The sequence below is a fragment of the Bacillus rossius genome, chromosome 3 (genome assembly GCF_032445375.1).
Source record: "Bacillus rossius redtenbacheri isolate Brsri chromosome 3, Brsri_v3, whole genome shotgun sequence".
Taxonomy (NCBI): Eukaryota; Metazoa; Arthropoda; class Insecta; order Phasmatodea; family Bacillidae; genus Bacillus; species Bacillus rossius.
Window position 1 is genome coordinate 94,976,420 of NC_086332.1, and position 21,170 is coordinate 94,997,589.

General features: G+C 35.0%; 1 protein-coding gene across 4 annotated transcripts in view; it reads right to left on the reverse strand.

The window, feature by feature from the left end:
* Positions 1–21,170, reverse strand: part of LOC134531042 (ecdysteroid-phosphate phosphatase) — a 97,592-nt gene that overhangs the window by 63,461 nt on the left and 12,961 nt on the right. For 3 of the 4 annotated variants that reach the window (XM_063366534.1, XM_063366536.1, XM_063366539.1), the window contains exons 4-5: positions 13,128–13,223; positions 5,059–5,228 (exon numbers count right to left, since the gene is read on the reverse strand). In XM_063366534.1, coding sequence (XP_063222604.1) covers positions 5,059–5,228; positions 13,128–13,223 — 266 coding nt within the window. The remainder of the gene's footprint in view (positions 1–5,058; positions 5,229–13,127; positions 13,224–21,170) is intronic. The other variant, XM_063366535.1, reaches the window with a different exon arrangement.

The window sequence follows — 21,170 nt, forward strand, 5'->3', positions numbered from 1 at the left end:
GCTTTATATTCATGTAGCTATCGAGTTGTGTTCTCCTGGCTGTGTGGCACTGCCCAAACCTTCACGGGCCAAATCCATGGGGTTGGTCGCACTGTAATACAGAATCATTCAGAACACAGTGGTGTACCTACAAGGAAAAGACTTACACAAGTAGTTCACCTTTTTTTCTGCACTGCACTTAACTGATACCATATTGTACACTGAACACCAGTGTTGACTTTCATTTGTAATTCTTTCTGTGTAACAGCAAAATTGCAAAGCACGTTGTAATATCACCGTATTACAGCGTACTGAAACTGTGCTGATTACGTTTGTTAACGTTTTGCATTACCATCACCTAGCGACAACGTCTTAAGTGCTCTATTTACATTCTCCGGCTGTTTGTTTACAAACTGTGTAATGTTTTTGAACTGTATTTAATGACTTTTGAGAAACATTAACACTATAAATTTTATTTAAAATATTATTTTATGAAAATTTTTAGTTGTTAAATTAAGTTTCTTTTTGATTTCTCGGACGGTGCTTCGTGATTGGCTGAGGATTGCCGGCCCTTTAACGAAGCGCCTGGCGCCACGGATGATGGGAAATCGAACTTTTCTACCGCTTGGTCCAGTGAGACTGCCCGTCAGGAGGTTCTGGAGGCAGTGATAATTTAAAGTGTAATTCGCGTGTGCGGGCGTGATTGCGGTATTGTGTTGAAGCGTGACACTCCCACAAACATTTTGTGGTAAAAATTGTAGCAAAATTCTACAGCAAACGCCTAGAGTGAACTGATCTGTAACTGGTCCAGAGACAGCACCAGGTAAGACATGTGGGAAAGGTCCGTTGTCGCAAACCCTAGTGACGCCAATGCATTTTAGACCCTTTTGCACTACAGTAACAGTGTGATATGTTGTTCATTGCACGGCCAATAGTGCAAGTTAGTAAATGGAAACTTTGTTTTATGCCCCATGGTTTATTATTAATGATATCAACATACATACATACACAGACAACCTGAACATAGAAGGCCAGTAGTCCAGAGTGTACTGTTTTGAGTAATACCCATTTCGAACTAGTCTGAAACTTTAAAAAATACCCTGAAATACTTATTTATTTGAAAACTGTGAGATTTAAAGTGAAACATAAATGTTTGGTAGATAACTATGCCCAAAATATTTAGAGATTTTTAGATTTTTGCCTATGTTTTTTATTTGTTTTAACCATTTTATTTTCTGAAAGAAATAAGATGGTGGTATTTGTCATAACTAAGTGTTATTTTATTATTTTTGAATTAACAGTAATTAAAATCTGGCATCCAACATAATAATTGTTGAAATTGTGTTCTCCACACACCCTTACAGAGTCACAGTGTTATTGTTTTACTATCCACAGTTTATTGCATTTTTTTTTATTACACATATTATAGTTTCTCAGATTGATGAAAAGAGATCACATTAAAGCCACACACATGTCACTTTTTCAGAGTGGCACTGCGGACTCTACACACACACACACTATAGCCTATCTTTTCAACGCACGGCAGCAATGCTAAGCTGTTACCAGTGCCTTCAACTACATTCACGACTGTCTCACATGCCATGTTCATGTTTTTTTACATTTAATATCATTACTATTACTTAAGGACAATTTCTGAAATCCTAAAATGATAACCTTTCTTGTATTTGTTGTTCTGTCACAAATATTTTCAACAGATACTAAGTGTAATATCATGGGTGTAAAATGTTGTGCACATGATAGTAATAAAGAACACCTGCGAGACTCTTTACACTTGTATTACCTACATTAGTGATTATCTATAGACAATATCAGCGACAGAACAACAAATGCAAGGGAGGTATCATGTTAAAATTGCAGAAAAAGCTCTTTATTATAATTAAAAAAAGGTATGTCGAGAAAACTAAAAAATAACATGGTGAGACTGAGCCCAAGGAAGACTGGTTTTTGGTAACAATGCATGCTGATGCTTAAGTGCTAAGGAGATCATCACCAAGATGGTTCATGCTTAAACTCTGCAATGACTATTAATAAATTGTTTATTCATTGACTAATTTTTTATGATTTAAGTCTTGCGGACAACCAGGTCATTGCTGATGAACAAACATCACACACTGAAGGGGTATTGGGGAAGGAATACGCCACTGCATTTGGCTTGAGTGATTTGGGAAACCACGGGAAACTGATATCTGGGTGGATGGACCATGCACTATTACACTTATGAGCACAAAACTGGCTCCCATATGACTTTGGAACCATTACAAGTTTATGGGTTCAATCATTCAAAATCTTTCCATTCAAAGCATTTTCAACCTTTCCTTGGCCCTCTTTACCACTCATGAGTCTTTCTCAGGCTGGAAACAGTGAAATCAAACACACTGTTTATTCTCAACATTCACGAAAAGGTGGTTGCGGAAGTGCCACCACCTTTTTCGTTTTTAAAACATTCACTTGGGCAAGAGCAGTCAGCAGCAGGTGCTCAGTGGACAATCTGTCTGAGCCGGTGTGGAAAGAGTTAGCCACCAAGCATCCACGCGGCACGAATTATGGTGATGGACAGGTCCAAAGCTGGCCAAGTCAGTTTGTTGTCATCTTAGTTGATGCTATTCCATGGCAAGCCTGAAGGATGGTCTGCGATAGGTAGTGAGAAAAGCTGTCCTTGAGCAGCATTCCGTATCTGGCTATGTCTTGGTATGCTTGCTTCTAGAAGCATGGACACTGAAGACAGCCTCAATTATCTTATCCTCTCCCTCCCTCCCTTCAGTCCGTCTCTTGCAAAGCATGCAAGAAGTCGCGTGAGGAGTACAGGAGCACAAACAGTGTTGGGGTGTTGTCAGGAGAAAGAAGGCCATCAAAACAAAACCCTTCTCCTCTCCTTTCCATAAACATAACTACCTATTTCAAAATTCTATGGGATAGAGATGTTGCTTGCTTTTGCACTCACATTCCAAGTACTACGTAATGAAAAATTAAGTTTAAACAAAACTATTCTCCCCTTCCTCAAAATATAATTCTGGCTACACTCCAGTGTAACAGGATGGTGTAAAGAGCCGTGGATAACTGCTGCCAACATGCGGCTGGCTGTTGTGTGCTCCCTTGTTCATATTTTAGCTTAGTCTGGCTTCTTTTTTCATCCCCAGCCCCAGTGTATTTCCTGAGTTCAAATTCAACCCCTTTCTTCATGACTGCCTGCAAGGCCAGATATCAGCACTACAGTTCACATGCCAGTAGCAACAAAAATACCTCTTTTACCATGCAGAGTTACTACAACAGAGAAATATAGCTATGTGCCAGTGTATAAAACATAAATGTCCCGACAGATATTCAAGCCTGCATCAACTTATCACATTAATATTACATATAACAGTGGTAGTTAGACAATGAGAAGAGGCTTGAGCACATCATTCATTAGCTCTGTAAACTGGGTTACCACGTGATAACCTATGCAAGGTGTGATGTTAGTTTCCCTCTCTTTTGTTCTCAGTTTCTCAGCTATAAGCAAAAATCATGTAGGTTGGTTAATAAAAATTTGTTACTTTCTCTCTAATCTCTAAATAGTATAAAACAAAGTCACTATCCACGTTTCTGTTTGTTCGCATACTTCTTCTAAACAACACAATGGATTTTGATGTGGTTTTCACCATCATTTATAAAATTTATTTTGGAAGGTCTTTAAAAGGAATTGATTTGAGCATTGAATGCTTTTCACATGGACTGCTATATATAGCTCTTTTGCTTGTGACTTCTAACAAAATATGTTTGTATTGTTTCATGAGAAAATAGCTGTCAACATCGTTTAGATAGACATTATTTAGTTATGGACAATACATGTTAGTAGGTACATAGTTTTTGAAAACACTGGACACTTACAAGAACTTGATACTTATAAGCACTTACTTATTAAATCTAAATGACTCCACATTAGTAGTTTGCATCCGTGCAAAGCCAGGGCTGGTTGCTACTAACAAATAAACTGAATCAAGCACAACAAATGTCAGCACTAATTTTGTATTTAATACTCAGCAAAATAACTTTATATATTTCATAAGCTTTTTTAAAGCACTGTGCATGAAGCAAAATAATAACTTTACTCAAGCATCACATTTATAACATCAAACCATGGGACATAAAGCCAACTGGAAAGTCTGAATTTCATAGTACATATTTCAGTGACTCTCCTGATATTCTGGGGACTTGAAACGACTTGTGTCTCAGGTGACACCCAGGTAAAAGTTCTAAATGTCTCGCAGACATCAGGGTCATTAGAGACAGTGAGAAGTAATGGGATGACGATCAGAATGGAACACTGACGGAATATACAGTATGTCCATGAAAGAATATCCCAATTAAAATTTTAATAGTATCAACTGAAAGCACTCTAGAGTGTTAGTTCAAGGTCACAATTAAAGAGTAACTCCAACAGCATGCACCAATATTGATTTGTTGTTTTCTCGCTTACAGTGCCAACTACGCAAAATGGTGACTCCTGAGCATAATTAGTAGAAGGTGAACAGGATGGAGCCCTTCTCCCTGGAATCTCTTTGTACTAGAGTGGTTGGGGTTGAACGTCAAAGTCTTTGACTGTTGGATTGGTGGTAATGGTCGAGATGACAGAGCTCTTTTTTGCTGGCCACCACGTTCACCTGACATAACACCATGCATTTTTTTTTCCTTTGGAGCTTCATAGAAGATTGTGTCTATGTTCCACTGCTACCTAATGATTTGCGAGAGTTGTGACAAAATTGAAGAGACTACTGCTTCCATTACTCCGGACGTGTTAACCAAAGTGTGGAAAATAGGACTTTAGGTTGGATGTATGCCATATCGATATAACTAAAGGTGCACATGCTGAACATTTGTAAGAAAAACTATGTTGGTTTACCTTCAATTTGACGTGTAAGTTGTTGTAAATAGTCTAAATAAAACTGTTATTCAGAATGGGACAATCTTTTATGAGCACCTGTATAAGTGGTGGAAACAAAAACCAACTGTTCACTGCGACCCCCGCCAGGGAATGGAACCCAGCGCGAGATGGCTCGAGACCAGCGCTGGGAGCGTCACCTGTTTGTTGGCGAGGCGTACGTCACGCGAGTACAGCCTCAGCTCCCACGCGCCAGGCGCGTCCAGTCGCAGCTGCTCCGCCAGGGCCTTGAGCGCAGGGAAGTGCGCACTCGGGAACTGGTAGGCCAGCGTTACGTGCAGCGATTTGACGTGTGGCTCCAGGCTGATTGCTGCACGCACACACACACACACACACACAGGTGACGCACATGCTGCAACCCCCCAACCCTCCCGCCCTCGAGCTCTGTCCAACAGGGTGCTAGCAAACCTGTGATAAAACAATTCCTTGAGTTTTCAAGGTATGACAAAAATTTTCCCTCTCCGCTGATATTAGTTTGTCACCAATAACCATCAAAAATTCAAATTAATAATTGTGACTTGTAGACAGACAAACAATACTTCACCAAAACAACTCTATTATAATAATTTGAACGCTCTACTGCCGATAGCATTGCAGTCAATGTGCAAAAAGGAATGGAAGGAAAACATTTGTTGGAGTGGAGGAAGAAAGGTATCAGTTCAAATATTTCTCTGCTATTACTTCAATTTTTCAGTAACCTCATCATTGAAAAAATTGACTACTCAAGAATTCCCTGCATGTTCCCTGTTGCTGAAAATCCCCTCAAATTTTTCCAGGTTTTCTTGTGTTATTCCTGAGTCTAGCCAACCTGGGCCAAGCACCTTCCCAAGTCACACCCGACACAGAGACCAGAAGCACTGTACTAGTGTGGCCTGATCACGGGTTCACTCCCACCAGCCTGACATGGCTCCTTACGTCTCTGTGCAGAACTGTACCACCCTCCCAGCTGTTACCACTCAGCCCAGCCAGAGGAAATAGTTTAACGAACCTGTTCAGTGATATTTGCGTCCATTCAAACTTTTAGAAATCTTCCTCCCTACTCTCTGTCTCTTGCAAAGCATGCAAGAAGTCATGTGAGGAGTGTAGGAACATGAACAGTGCTGGGACGTCATCAGGAGAAGGAAGGCCATAAGAACAACCTTCTCCCCTCTCTTGAACAAACCAAACTATTCCAGAATTCAATGGGATGAAGATGATGTTTGCTTTTACACTCACATTTTAAATACTACGTACTGAAAAGTTAAGTTTAAACAAAATATTCTCCCTTTTCACTAAATAAAATCCTAGCTACATTTCTGAGTAACAGGATGGTGTCAAGCTGTGGCTAACTACTGCCAACATGCCACTGCCTGTAGTGTGCTTCCTTGTTCTTATTTCAGCTTTGTCTGAAGAAAAAATATCACTGCCTGTAAACTTCATCTGGTTCACAACCATCATGATGGCAAGACATCAGGAAAATAATTTTCATGATTTGAAGTTTCATAACAAGTGATGCATTTCAAATTGGAGCCCACCAAATTTTTTTTATTTCAAGCCACAAAAATTAGAAAAAGATTTGGCATGACAGAACTAGGTTTATGTTTCTAAACATGTACATAATAGTTTTACGTTACTCATTCACATAAAATACTACACACTACCCCATTGGTACTGCTAATCAGATGTGTGAAAGACGAATGATAAAAATATATTTTATGTCGGGCTTCTTAAATATTTATATAAACATGAAACAACTGTAAGTGGAATATACAAATAATTAATCCCTAATATGTAGTAGAATGTTCTGGTCATAAACCTTAAACATATTTGATACTAAATAATTTAGTATTGAAAAAGTTAATCTTCTGATAATATGAGTGTTAAACCAGAGGGTCAGGTTTCCAGATAGGCCTACCCCAAAACTTTAAAAACAAAAAAAAAAATGTATTATGTGTGTAAATCCTTATGCATTCAGTTCTAATTTTTTATAGTTTCAACAAAAATGCTTTGTTATGCAAGTCATGAATGGCTATACACCTATCCCTCACTTAGCACATCTTCAGATTGCGCGGATTCATTTAGCACGATGTGAATTTTACTGCCCCAGTCTTGAATAGCACGTCTGTAAATTTTAGTTAGCACAAAATCTCGGCAGGAAAAAAAAACACGATGCCACGAAATCTTTTTCATCTTCTGTAAACAACAGAATGGTGCCGTGGGATACAGTAAGCCAAATAAGGGGATGGGGGGGGGGGGGGAATGATGTGCGCACAGGTCTGTCTACGCTATCGGCTGTTGTACAAACATCAGGTATGGCAAGTTAAATTGCTGCTATGGAGTGTAAAGGACCAAATATTTTTTTAGTCCGCGCGTATGCCGCCATGCCGTACGATTGTCGCCAGGCTACAAACCGGGCCGTGAACTCAGTCTAGCCAATAGCAGGTAATTCACTCAAACAAAAGCAACATCTGCCCATTCAGCTGCCGGTAACTGTACGTGCTTTATCACTCATAATGCATCGTGTCCAAGTATTTGAGAAAAAACTAGAAGTATTACGGCGCGCAGATTGTCAAGAAGGCCACGCTTATGTTAGTCACACTTCAGTTTTAAGCAAGTTAACTGTGTGCATAATTGTACGAAATAAGGACTCTTACCAAAAGTTTATATACATATGTCTGATGCTGTTGGTTGTACTAGCGCGAATATATTTGACATTAGATACCGGAACAGAAATGAACAGAAATGAACAGATTATTCACATGGAAAAGGTTGTTAAATGAATGTTGCAATGAAAAAAATAATTATTATTGGCCTGACATGATTGGTGTGAACCAGGTGGTGATACGCGAATAAGCACCTTAATTTTTGAAAAATTAAAATGTAATTATCAGGAGAGTAATATCGGTTTCACTGTCAGTAAAGGATGGTTTGGAAAGGTACACAATGTGAGTTGGAGGTCACGCCCGAGCGGGCAAGTCAGCCAGCTGACTGACGATAAAGTACATAACATATCTCCAGTTACGCAGTGTCATATTTGTCATACAAAGTGCGATGGGAAGCATATAAAGATAAATGGAGTAACATATTTATAGTTTAGTGTTATTCAACACATTAATAATACGTAAAGGATATTTCCTTACAGAATTTCGGAACACATTAATTAAATTAGACTTGCTGTTTATGGAAAATAATGCTTCAGAATACGCGATTTCGAATAACACGAGCATTTTTAGGAACGAATTAGTCGTGCTAAGTGAGGGATAGGTGTATTTAGTAAGATTAAAGATGATGATTATAGGTATATTGTGAAGAAATTCTACCTATTGTAGCCATTACCATGGTGCAACTTACGGAAAAATTTTATATAGCTTTTTGTTTCATGGTCCATAGACTCCAAAACCATCATCAACTCAGACGTGTGTGTGTGCGCGCGCAGTGTGTGTGCGTATGCGCATCACAATTTTGTGTACACAATAACTGCTGCAATTTTTCAAAAATCTCTTCCAAACTGATACATAAAATCTAAGTATGGAAAATTTCGGTCGAGTTTGTTGTTGGGCAATTTCCGATCAAAATGGTAGAAATGGAGGTTTTTTGAAAAACAGAAAAATTACTGTAACTCGCATAATATGGAAAATATCACATCAGTTTGAACGTATTATAACTCGTAGGAGTAACACCAAAAACTTATGTCTAATAACATTTTTGATATGAGCAACCATAACTGCAAGGGTTGGAAAAAACAAGGATTGGAAGAAAAAAAAAATTCATAACTCCCTTAGTAAGGACACAATTGAATCAATTTTTATTGTTTATGAATCTTATAATTTTTTACTAAAACTTTTGTCTGTAACAATTATTGTTAAAAAAAAAAATTAATCCAAGGGTTGAAAAAATTTGGGGTTGGAAAAAGAAAATAAATAAAACTTCCCTACCAGGTACACTACCGAATCCATTATTATATTTGTTTAAATATCTAAATATTGACTGAAACTATCATTAAAATTACTTTTTATCTAACCAACCATTACTGCAAGGGGTGGAAATAACAAAGTTTGAAAGTAAAAAAAATATGTATTACTTTTTAATAGATATATTATTAAATAAGTTATAAATTATTATATGAATCCTAAACTTTATCTAAAACTTTGGCGGAAACAATTTTTTATGAAATGAATTATTACCCTAAAACAAGAGGTTGAAATAAATTTTTTTTAAAATTTCTTAAAATGAAATTCATTCAAATTTATTTTAAACCATCTTAATAGTATCTTAAACCTTGGTGAAAAGCAAATTTTTATATGACCATGCTTTTAGTGTAAGGGATGAACAATTGTGGTTGAATGTTAAAAACAATAAATAATGATACCTTATTTGGCTAATAATATGAAATTTGTTCTAAGTTAATTAATGGTTATTACATTGAGTTAAAAACAGTCTAATATTTTCGCTGCATGGAAAATGAGCAAATATTTAATCAATCATTTTGTAATATTGGAGAACATAAATATGTTATGTACATTAAGTTCTTAAAATTTTCCAGAAGTTTATAGAAGTTTCCAAAATATTTCCAGAAGCAATATGTACTTTAAAATCTACCTAAGTCTGTAGGTTGTGCCAAAAGGGAACTTTTTTTATTTCAAAGAAGAGAATAAAAGTTTTTCTTGTGCACTATTTCTTATCAATACTTTAGCATCTTAGAGTAAGAACAATAACATTGCAACAAAAGCTTGTTTTAGCCACTGAATTAAGCATAAAACACATAATGTTTAATCAGACAAAATTAATTGACAGACCAAATTCTATTCTCCAATTATAATTCCCCCAAGAAATAACAGTTCTAACTTACTGCTGAAAAAACACACTAAATAACAGATTGTAGTTTGGATCTGTTTTCAAATATAGAATGCATACCTGAACTAACTATTAAGTTAATCCCACTGCACACGGGGACTATATTGCCTATGTTTTTACTTACTACAGTCAAAGAAGAGCTCTGTAGTGGGCTACGTGACGTTGTAGCTTACCTGGTTCACAACTGATTCCACTGAACACGAGAGCAGTTTTCTTATTGGTCTGTCACTTTGTGAAAGAAGGAAGCCCTGACATGGCCATGATGCATGATAAATTGCTCAGAACCTCATATATGTTAATATGAATATGTAATATTTTAAAACAGGATACCACATAACAGTGACATGTCATCTATTCTGAGAGTGGGAGAGAGGGACAGAGAGAAGGGAAGATAACAAAAAGAGATTTTACTATCCTTGAACAATGTTTATAGAGAAGTGAAATTTTGAATGAGAAATTATGAACATCGCTAAACCAAAAGTTTGCAATTATGTAAAAATATACCAGCTCATCACGATCAAAAACACTAAGTGTTATTGAAAAACATTCTCATGTCATTGAAAAACATTTCTTATAGAAAATCATTTATTTAATATAAAGGTGAACGTAATTATTGTATGGGAATAGGGTAAATGGGGTGGGGGCAGAGGCAAATTTTATTGCCTACAGGTTTACTTATTAAGTAGGGGGGGGAGGAGAATGTAATTTTAGCATGATAAAATATATTCTTGAAAACACTAAAATGGGAGTTTAAACAAATTGGTGTACTTATTCTATAGTAAAAGTTAAACTTGATTATGTGCTACTTTTTTTTTAATTTCAACTCCTTAATGGTTTTATTATAAATGAAATATTATATACAACTGACATCTTATTGTGTACATATGTTTCTTTGGTAAAAACATTTGGACACACGTACTTTTTTTACAATGATAAGAATTCAGCAATATCCTACAATTTTGACAATATATATAAGGGAATGCTCAAGGCAACACTAGTTTATTTAATACAGCAAAAATATTTAATTTTTTGATTTATTTTATAAATTATCTGTAGTTATTATATTTATTACTATTCCTTTTTCGTTATAAAAAAATTGTAATGAAGTGAGAAAAAAAAAAAATGAACTCAGCACAAAAATATTTCACTGTAATTTACCAACTTATATATTATATACATTAGGGGTGTTGGATTCATAACTCTTACGATTTATTGCTTCTTTTTCTATACTTGATGTTTTAAATTATTAACACAAATGTTTGGCACATCATTTAATTTTTTTTGGCAGCCACCCTTACAAGCTGGGCACTGCTATTGTCACTGCGTGGAGGGGTGGGAGCGTTCTACAAGTATTTACCAACGAGCATACTGAAATGTAAGAGTGGAAACTGTTAAATAAGCCTCCATGGAGCTACAGCAACGACACCCACAGTCCCACGGCTAAAATCCAAAATAATAAGAATGCACAGCCACTACGTGACATTTTTTAAAACCACACTCACTCCATCTTTTCTTCTGCTCTAGACCAGCAATTGTGGCCACCAAGGAAAGAAAGGGAGTTAAACCATTCAGCAACCCAAACTCAACCTCTACTACGCACTCACTATAGTTGTGCCCACAGCTCATGGTTATGGGAATACTATGCAGGCATACTGCTGTTTTACATCTAAAGTGTGATTTAAAAATGGAAGGTGACTTTTAAATGTGTTTAGTAAAGCATCGATTTCATTCATACAGTTTAAATGAAAAGCATAGTCTCATTACATAGAAACATGCTTGAAAAAATCTAACATCTATCTTTATAATTGCTACAACCCTAAATACATTAGTATCATGAATAGTGAAACATAATTTACTTTGATGTTTACTAACTGTTGGATGTCTGGATGTCACATTTGTGAAAAATTGAAATCACTTGAAATAAAAATGCCACAGAATGCAACACACTCTACCAGATTTTCTGTCAAATTAATTCAGACTATTTGAAGTAGTTTTATTGTTTTTTGAAGATGTCTCTATCATTATCAAAGCTCTTTGTATATATAAACAGTCAGATTCCAATAAATATCACCACACACTGTCCAAAATAATCTTAGCAAATATTAACATGTTTTTAAAACATTATTAATACCTAATAATACTACAAAAATAAAAGTTTGGGATGTTACACAAGCATTATTTCCATTGAAAAATGGTTCAAGTATTTAGATACACATTTATTTATATATATATATATATATATATATATATATATATATATATATATATATATATATATATATATATATATATAAAACAAACCCTATGTGAGTTATATGGTTTGATAGCCCTTCATCCCCCATTGGTGAAGAAGGTTTTAGTTTAGTACGAAAGCTACGCAATTTTACAACAAAAAAAAAATCTTAAAGTTGCCCCTAGACCGGACCAGACTTGGCATCGAATGAATATAGGCAGGCTGACTCCTGTTTCTATTTTGATGGACCATCGCTGCGCTATCTCTACATTTCAGTGTTAACTAATGATTATCAATTTGCAAAGCCAATATTTTAACGTATTTTATAAGCATTATGCGCTGTGAGTTTTCAGTAACAAAGAATAAAAACAATTAAAACTAGTAAATATTTTTGAGAGAGTTTATTTCCTTCATGAATCATAGAGAACAACTTTTAATGGAACTGAACAGTTTTCTGGCACCCAGTAGAATAAAAGTTTTTAAATGTAACAGTCGGGCCATTAAGCTATTAAGCTATTAAGCTATTAAGATATGGGTTGTTACAATTGGCACCTCACTGGCACACTGGGTTCCTTCTTTCTGTCTCACTCTAACACAGATGTGACTGACCAAATTATTGCATCACTTTGGTCAAGATGAAGAACAATGGCAAATATTATCCAAAAAATACGTGAACACACATTAACACTTAACCAATAGGCAAAATATAAGTATAAAAAAATTAAGCAGCTTTAACAAATAATAGTAAGCAAATACTCAGAAATATTTAAAAACAAGAACTGATATAAAACAGGATAAAAAAAAAACACATTGCTAAAACACGAATGCCTCCAAAGCAGGAAAATAAGTTTTTATTTACAATTAACCAAAAAAAACTTAATCTAAGTATAAAGTATAATAAATATTTTTTTATAAATGATTTGAAAGTGGGAAAGGCATGTGCCTGCGGTGCTACAATGTCACGCCAGGTACGCGCTCAAACTTCCCCGTAGTGCCACTGCAAACACAGTCGACAATGCCCCAGCAGTGAAGCAGAAGCCCTGGTGGGCCACAGCACGGTGCAGTTCATGCAAGCACGCACGGGCAGGCAAGCACAAAGCACATTTCGCCAAGGCAATGAACGTGAGTGGGATCTCAGCTTACATTTCACTCCCTGGGGGACGTAGCGCTCCGTGGCCGTGGTGCACCATGGAAAGCACGCGGTTAGTGCGTCCAAGTGCTCGTAATTGTCATTAATAACTGCAAAAACCAACCAACACATGTGCTTGTGGAGACCGTCCGAGGAGAGAGCAAGCAACAATTTCCTGCTGACGCCAAGGAACACCATTTGGTCATCCACCCCAAGAATTTTACCACAGTGAAGTGCTAAAGTTTTATGAGATTCCCACATCACAATGCTCTTCAGCTTAACATACTCAATACTAAGCAAATTTTCTTATTATTATTACACATGTAAGTTATAATTTAAACGATTAGTCCTAAAATCAACACACGTAATTCTTTAGCTTAGCATTTTGTTGACTATGTTACCACTAATCCAAATACTGAACACTAAGGTAAATTTTCCACAGGGCACCAACAATTATCAATTAAAAATGTGTGTAACTTATTTGCGTTAGAGTTCAGATTTTATTTTACTTAAAGGTGTTGATTAATGACCAAAAAAGCTATACAGAGCTAAAATATGATATTTTGAATTAAAATATAGACAAATTAATACCCATAGTTAAAGTTAAATTTAAATGGTGTTAAAATGTGACATCCAGAATTAATAACTAAATATTAAAATAAATAACATCTTCTGAGCACATTTAGAATAGGACAGAACCAAACATGAGGGAGTGAGGGAATCCACAGAAATGTGCCATAATTTGCTAGAAAACAGAAAAATTCTATTTAGTAATTTTTATTCTCTATACATAAAAAATTTGTGAATTCTTCAGTCAATATTTCAGACGAATGCTGTTTCTATGACTGGTAGATTATCTTAAAAACCCAGTAAAAGCTATGCTTCTCCGAACTATGATCACTCTTTTCCAATAACCATTGGCACTTAAAATGTGTATGGATTTTGCAAATATTCAGTAGAGCAAACACTATCGAAACTTTCAGAACATTCATTTTTTATTTCAATAAGAAATACTATTAATGGTGAAACAAAATTTTTCTAGTTAAATGGCATTCCACTCTAAACGTCTTTGTCACGAATCGTGAAAGAATTTTACAGAAATATGGCAGGGTGTCTTTAAAGACAAATAAAATAGAACCTGGAAGCACGAAAAAGTTGAAAAATTGTTGGCTTGCTTAAGAGTGAGAGAAACGCCTGAGATGGAAGGAGGAAATGACAAAATTGAGGAGGAGCCACGGAGGTCACGGAAAAGCCTCACAAAAAGTTCAAGCATATACTCATAGAGAGCATTGTCGTAGCTGGGTAACTGTTGTCAATAAAGCAGGATTAGCTGCCGCCACTGTGTCTGGCTAGAGCGGTTGGGGTTGGGTTAGGCCATTATGAAGAGCAAAACAGTATGGGGGGAGGGGGGAGCGATCTCGTCCTGTGACGTAGCTGGGATGTGTAAGGCACAAGGAGTGTGTATGCACGTCCGCTATTTTTGATCGTCAGTTGCTAGCGCGTGCAGTACGGCATATTAACGAGGAGTGATAACGGACAAAATCTAATCTGCCATGTTCCTGGCAGTGTAGTGGCTCTAGATTGTTACGTATTCATCTGTATACCCTCACCACTGACCTACACAGTATACGTACCCACTCTTTGTACCATGGCTGTTACCCTGATGATGGAGATTACAATTTCTGGTGAAAGAGTAGCAAGATTAACAACATTAACACTGCTTTAATCTTTAAGTTGAGTAATTTCAATACATTACGTAAACATCATTGTAATAATATAACTATATCATGTCACGAAGATTAAAAAATATAAGAACTAGTGGAACACTAGCTTTTTTGAACTGAAATAACATTCGTAAGCAAGCATTTTAAGAACTTCTGTTTTTAACTTTCGTTACGTAATTTTCCATGATGCTTTTAAATGCTTGTTTCTGAAAAGTTTTAATTTACAATACAGTACTTTGCAGACTTAAATTCAGTCACACATCTCGGTCTGTTTCAATTTTAACACTACCGTTATCATATTAATGAACGGCCAGACAGAACTATGAAAGCATACTTTGCAGTCAGTGCTGCAAAAGATTTTTAAGTAGACTGTGAGTTTTGCATATGTAGTTAAATCTAATTTTGTCAACTTATTGAAGGGAGGTGAATTATTTTATTGTGACAGTGAATAAGTGCAATGTTGCAAGTATAAGTTCAAGGCAAGGAAATGGTAAACACTGCATCAAACACAATCATAATAACACGAAATGGTTAATCGGGATATGACTAAGCTTCGAGGCAGGGCTAATAGTACAATATCGATCAACTTAGCAGCTTGGTACGCTATTGATCATATGTAACATTGATAATATTTACTCAGTCACTGAACTGTTTATTAGTGCTACATTCGTTTAGTCACGAACTATTTATTGGTTGCCGCAAAAGAAAAATCTGTTCCCACAAAATGTATTTTCCTCAATATAATAACTGTAATGCAAAGGGGCCGATTTATAAAAATGCTGCTTTTCAAAAATGTTCTGTGGTTATATCATTTCTTGAAAACTCATGCCAGTTTTGCGCATCTGGCGAGACAGCTACAGGAATACGGAATTGTATGATCAATGCTATAGGACTTACTATAACCATTGAATATATATAACTTATAGAAGTCGCGAGGGGATAGGATTTATTATTCCAATTTTCGGATCCAAAACTGTGGTAGTTGTTAGCTCCGCCGCTAGAAAGCTCTTCTTTCCACAAGAGGGTGCTCGTAGTTACCAGCTTCCACGCCAGAGCGCTGTAGCGTCGCTTTTTTCAAGGTCATGCGCGTAATTCTCTGTCTCACTCTATCGAGAGGCGGTGCCTTTTGTTGAAATCCGAGCGCTTAGATACGGACGGGCGCAACTGAATTGGAGGAGTACGGCCACCGAAAAAAAAAAAGTGCGGTTAAAAGATGCCAACATCAAAATTTAAGTTTTAATTATAAGAAAACTACAGAAATTCCTTAAACGTAATAACGTAAAAAAAAAATACTGACATTCGTAGTTCAGAATTTATAAAATGTTGTGTTAACGGAGTGGCGCATTGAGTAAAATGGCAAAACATAATTTGGAATAATTCTAGACAACGTTGAATGATTTTGGTAGCTATGAAACAACTATGGCTGCGATGACTGTTTAAACGCGTGCACGTAATGTTATTAGTAACTGAAACTAATGGTATGATGTCATACTTTGTGGCTATGCAGTTTATATTTTTTTTAACATAAGATGAAGCATTTTTACATAATGTTTTGGTTGTTTCGTAATTCAAAATAAATAATCTTAAACGTTATATGGTGAATATTCCCAGTAACGAATGACCACTAAAAAAATCAATTTTGCCAACATAGATCTGAAAAGTTAACGATTTACTATGTTAAGTTGCTTATAAATAACGCACATTTCCCGGATCTCCAAAGAAAATAAGAGTTTTTGTTATAGCATTGAGTTGCCACTCTTTATATTCCTTGCTTTGAGGTTAGATACACAAGTTATGCTCGTAAAAACGATGAGCAAGTATTTTGAATACAAATATATTTTCTTTTAATAACCGAAAGGTAAATATTATTTCCATGAAATATAATACAATTATTTAAACACAGACAACATATAAGAGCTATTTTTTGTTTATTATTCCATCTGGCGTGATAAATATTATATTTTAAAAACAGTTTGTGGATTTTTATTATAAAATAAATATTTATTTATGACATCAATTTAAGTTGTTCAAAAAATTCACTTTGGTATGAATTCAACAAAATTCATGTTATTCAGGGCAGAAAATTAGAAACTACCAAAAAAGATTATCTACATTGCTGTTTTGTGTAAATCTGTGAACGGACTTAGTAAGTGATATATTTATAATTCCTCATTTTAGCAACCCATTTTAACACAAGAGAAAAAGCATTTTATACTAAAAATTATTATGTTAAACCATTAATTAGCAGGAAACATGTATGAATAATCTATTTAAATTTGCATTTGAACAGTGAATATTATTTTGCAATAATAAATATATTTTATCATCGTATATCACGGATATAAAGTTTGTATTTCCATCTAATCAGAAGAATTATGACACAGTTAATTAAATTGCTTTACAAGTTTTTATTCACATGAAAATCATTAAAAATTGGTTGGGTAGTTATATAAATATACAAAAACAAATCATTATACATACAATTTTATTATCTTAGTGGATTTAAATTAATGGTGTCCCAGTGACTACTGCGAAGAAAAAAATCTTGCGAAAGGTTTCCTCGTAATTGAAATTCGTCAAAAAAAATCTATCTCTCATTTCTGGTGACATTTCTGACAAGTGGTACGATGAAATTTGAGACTGGCAAATGAATGTTGTGAAGCAATAAACAAAATATCACATTCGTGAACTACAAATGTATAGTTGTTTTTATTTTATAGTAAAAGTATATCTAATAACCCGTGGCTTTGCTCACGTAATTTCCGGGTATTGCTGATATTCTACCATTTTAAGAAAAGTATGTATTAAATTCCAAAGATTTTTGAAGAATTATACACAAAGAACTGTCAAGTATAGAACATATTAAATAAATAAAAATATTTTTACGACTTATTTTTAATTGGTTTAGCGTAAGCCTATTTTAACTTTTATTTAAAATTAAGTACCTACCTTATTTTCTATCTCCCGGTTTAGTGACTTTGAGAATATATTTTCCCTTGATGAAATCTTAACTCTTTTCTATCTGACGAAGAAGCCAATTAAAATATAAACTAAGACTCGCGCACTTATTGTATGTTAAGACTGCCATCGTTTTAAATTACTGTAATTTTTTTAGTTATAGTCATGCTTAGGATAATGACATAATATGCCTTATTACGCATACATTTCAGTATTCATGAAACAAATGCATTTTTATTTGAAATGTAGAGCAGTTACCAAATTTCTTATCTCGCATATTGATTTTTTAGTATGGCTAGTATTACTTAAACTAAATTTTTGAATTTTCACTGATGTACTCTTTTCCCTTTTCTATGTGATTGAGAAAATATAGCAATATACGTAAACCAATTAAACCAAAATCATCCTGAATTTTTATTACCGAAAAAAGTTAAATACAAAAAAATTTAATATGCGTATTTTATTATTGAATTTATATATATCTTGCCAATACTTATTTAGTGGGTTCCATTTTTTTTTATTTTTTAAAATAATATCTACCCCTTTTATACTTAACAGATAACGTTGAATAAGAGAAGGTTGTTTTTCCTTGTCAATATCTAAAAGTAAATTTGTACAAACGCGATATATAGTTTAAATAAGTATTTTACTTTTAAAATAAAACCATATTTTGAACGGAACACTGACTATTGGCCCAATACAAAGTTTTAATAGCTAATTTTCACTTCACTCGGGTACAGAATCCCATCATTCAGTGATTTCCGTGGCTAGCTTTTTTGGGATTTCATCATTCTCAAACGACGGTAAAGGAAGCTCCTCTTCAAGGTCGCCTAAGATGCTGATAAGACCTGCCGGGTAATAGGAATCTTGGTCTTGGATTTTCGAAGGGTTGTCTGTGGGTGGGGGGGAGGGGGGGGGGTTGAAGGATAATGTTACGACTGGGCTGGTTAACCAAGTTCTGCCAAACACCACCAGGGGCGTATACGGCCGACACCCAGCGATGAAAGCGATCGCAGCGGCGGAGCTTGGAACTACAACAATTCTTCTGAGAAACCGGACAGAAAATTTAACCTTGGCTCGCGACTTCTATACATTATATATATATTCAATGCTATAACAAAGCGTGGGCGAGCCCAGCATTCAGACTAAGATTTATAATGCTTTAAACAAATCGGTTGTTCCCAGGTGTAATTATGCCATTAAAAGCTGGCTTCATTACGTGGAAGTAAAAACTACTTTACAAAAATTATGGACGTGAGCGTGATAGCAACGTTTATTAAACATCAATACGATATTAACCCATATACACTGTCTAAAACTTGGGTCCGATTGGAACAATATTTTTCAGAGCGAAAATTTGTACGAACACAGTCATAGCCTCGATTGTATACACATGGTTGTTATACATTCTTTGAATGTTTGATGCAATGGGGAATTTTGATTTAGTGAAGTAATTTGTACATATGCCAATGCAGTTTTGAACTGTTAGTCATGTAAAAAACTCCGAAAATCAAATAAATAAATAATATATTAAAAACAGAAATATAATTTCCAAAGAAAATCAAGACCAAGTCAGATGTATTCGAACACAGTCTGAACCAGCAAGGAAAATAAAAATAAATATGCACAATACAACGAAAACATCACAGACAAAATATTTAACCTCAAAAAAACTAGACAGCACAAGAATTCCGTGAAAGGAACTTAGTCAAAAAAAAAAAAGTATTAAACACAGACGAACACAGTGGACATACAGTGTGAGATTGGATGTAGGCAGACAGAAAAACTGGACAACACAGCAAACACATAAACACAAGGAAGGAAAAAAAAAACAAATACTATGGACAACACAACGACGACAGCACTAACAAACACAAGTTTTTCAATGACTGTAGTTGCGACGTTTTGGGAACTGACATCTGTTCCCGCCATCAGGCACAAACAGACTGTTTGTGCCTGATGTCATTGAAAAACTTCTATGTTCGTTAGTGCTGTCGTCGTTGTGTTGTTCATAGAATATTTATTTTCATCGTGTTTATGTGTTTGCTGCGTTGTCCAGTTTTTCTGTCTGCTTGTATCCAATCTGTCTCACTTTATGTCCACTGTGTTCGTCTGTGTTTAATACATTATTTTTCTTGACTAAGTTCCTTTCACGGAATTATTGTGCTGTCTAGTTTTTTTGTAAGTTAAATATTTGATCTGTGATGTTTTCGTTGTATTGTCCATATTTATTTTTATTTTCCTTGCTGGTTCAGACTGTGTTCGAATACATCTGACTCGGTCTTGTTTTTCTTTGGAAATTATTTTTTCTGTTTTTAATATTTTATTTATTTATTTGGTTTTTGGAGGTTTTTACAAGACTAACAGTTCAAAACCGAAATGGCGCATGTCTAAAATAATTCATTAAATCATGGTTGTTATTGTAGTATTATAACCAGGCACTATAAGACACTCACATCCGAGCTTATTCTATATTGTAATTTTTATGCTATTGTAAAAAAGCTTTTTTATTTTGTACATTTTATGCTAATTCTGTTAAAAATTTTCGTTTTGGTGCTTACTGTTCATTTGTTCTGGGGTATGTTTAGTTAGCAGTGTAAAGATTAATATAGAGAAAGTGTTTTGTGGTTCAAATCTTCATAGAGACGCGGTTTCTTTAAAGTTAACTAGGGTCTATTTTCTTTAAAATTCCATTAACATATTTTTAGTAAATAACCAGATGTATAAAAAAAGTTTTAATTGTAATTTTTTTGTAATTTAAATTGTTGTAGTGTTATTTGAAAGCAGTGTACTTCGCCAGTGTTCAGGCCATATACACTTCTTTCAGATGAAAAACAAGATAAATTTTTTTTTCCAAATAAATGAAAAACTGTCATTGAAATTAATAGTGTAGTTAGGATGATTATATAAAACAATAGAGACTTCAGTAGCACGTGCATTACAACTATGCCATAATAACAACTTCCGTGACATCATGTGTGTGGTATTAATTTTACGAATATACAGCAGTACGCATTCAGAAATGTTAATAAATTTAACTAAAATACACGTTGTACACTAAAATAGTTGCAGCAAAGTCTTAGCATCGCTAACGAAGTGCCTATTTAGTTATGAGCAGTTTTCTGGGCACAGGAGTTGTACATTTAATTTTAAGTACTTATTTATGAAACAGCTATGCAAGTAATGATTAGGCCCGTTTGACCGAGACACAAACGTATACGTATCACGAAAAGGGAAACGTAAGACACACTAAGTTCGTTCTACATTCACACATAAGTGTACACATTCGCATCCGCAAGCGTAAGAGAGATGGAGAAATGGGCAAGGCCGAACTCTTGTGCATGCGTTCTTCCATGCAGCTAATAGCAATGCACT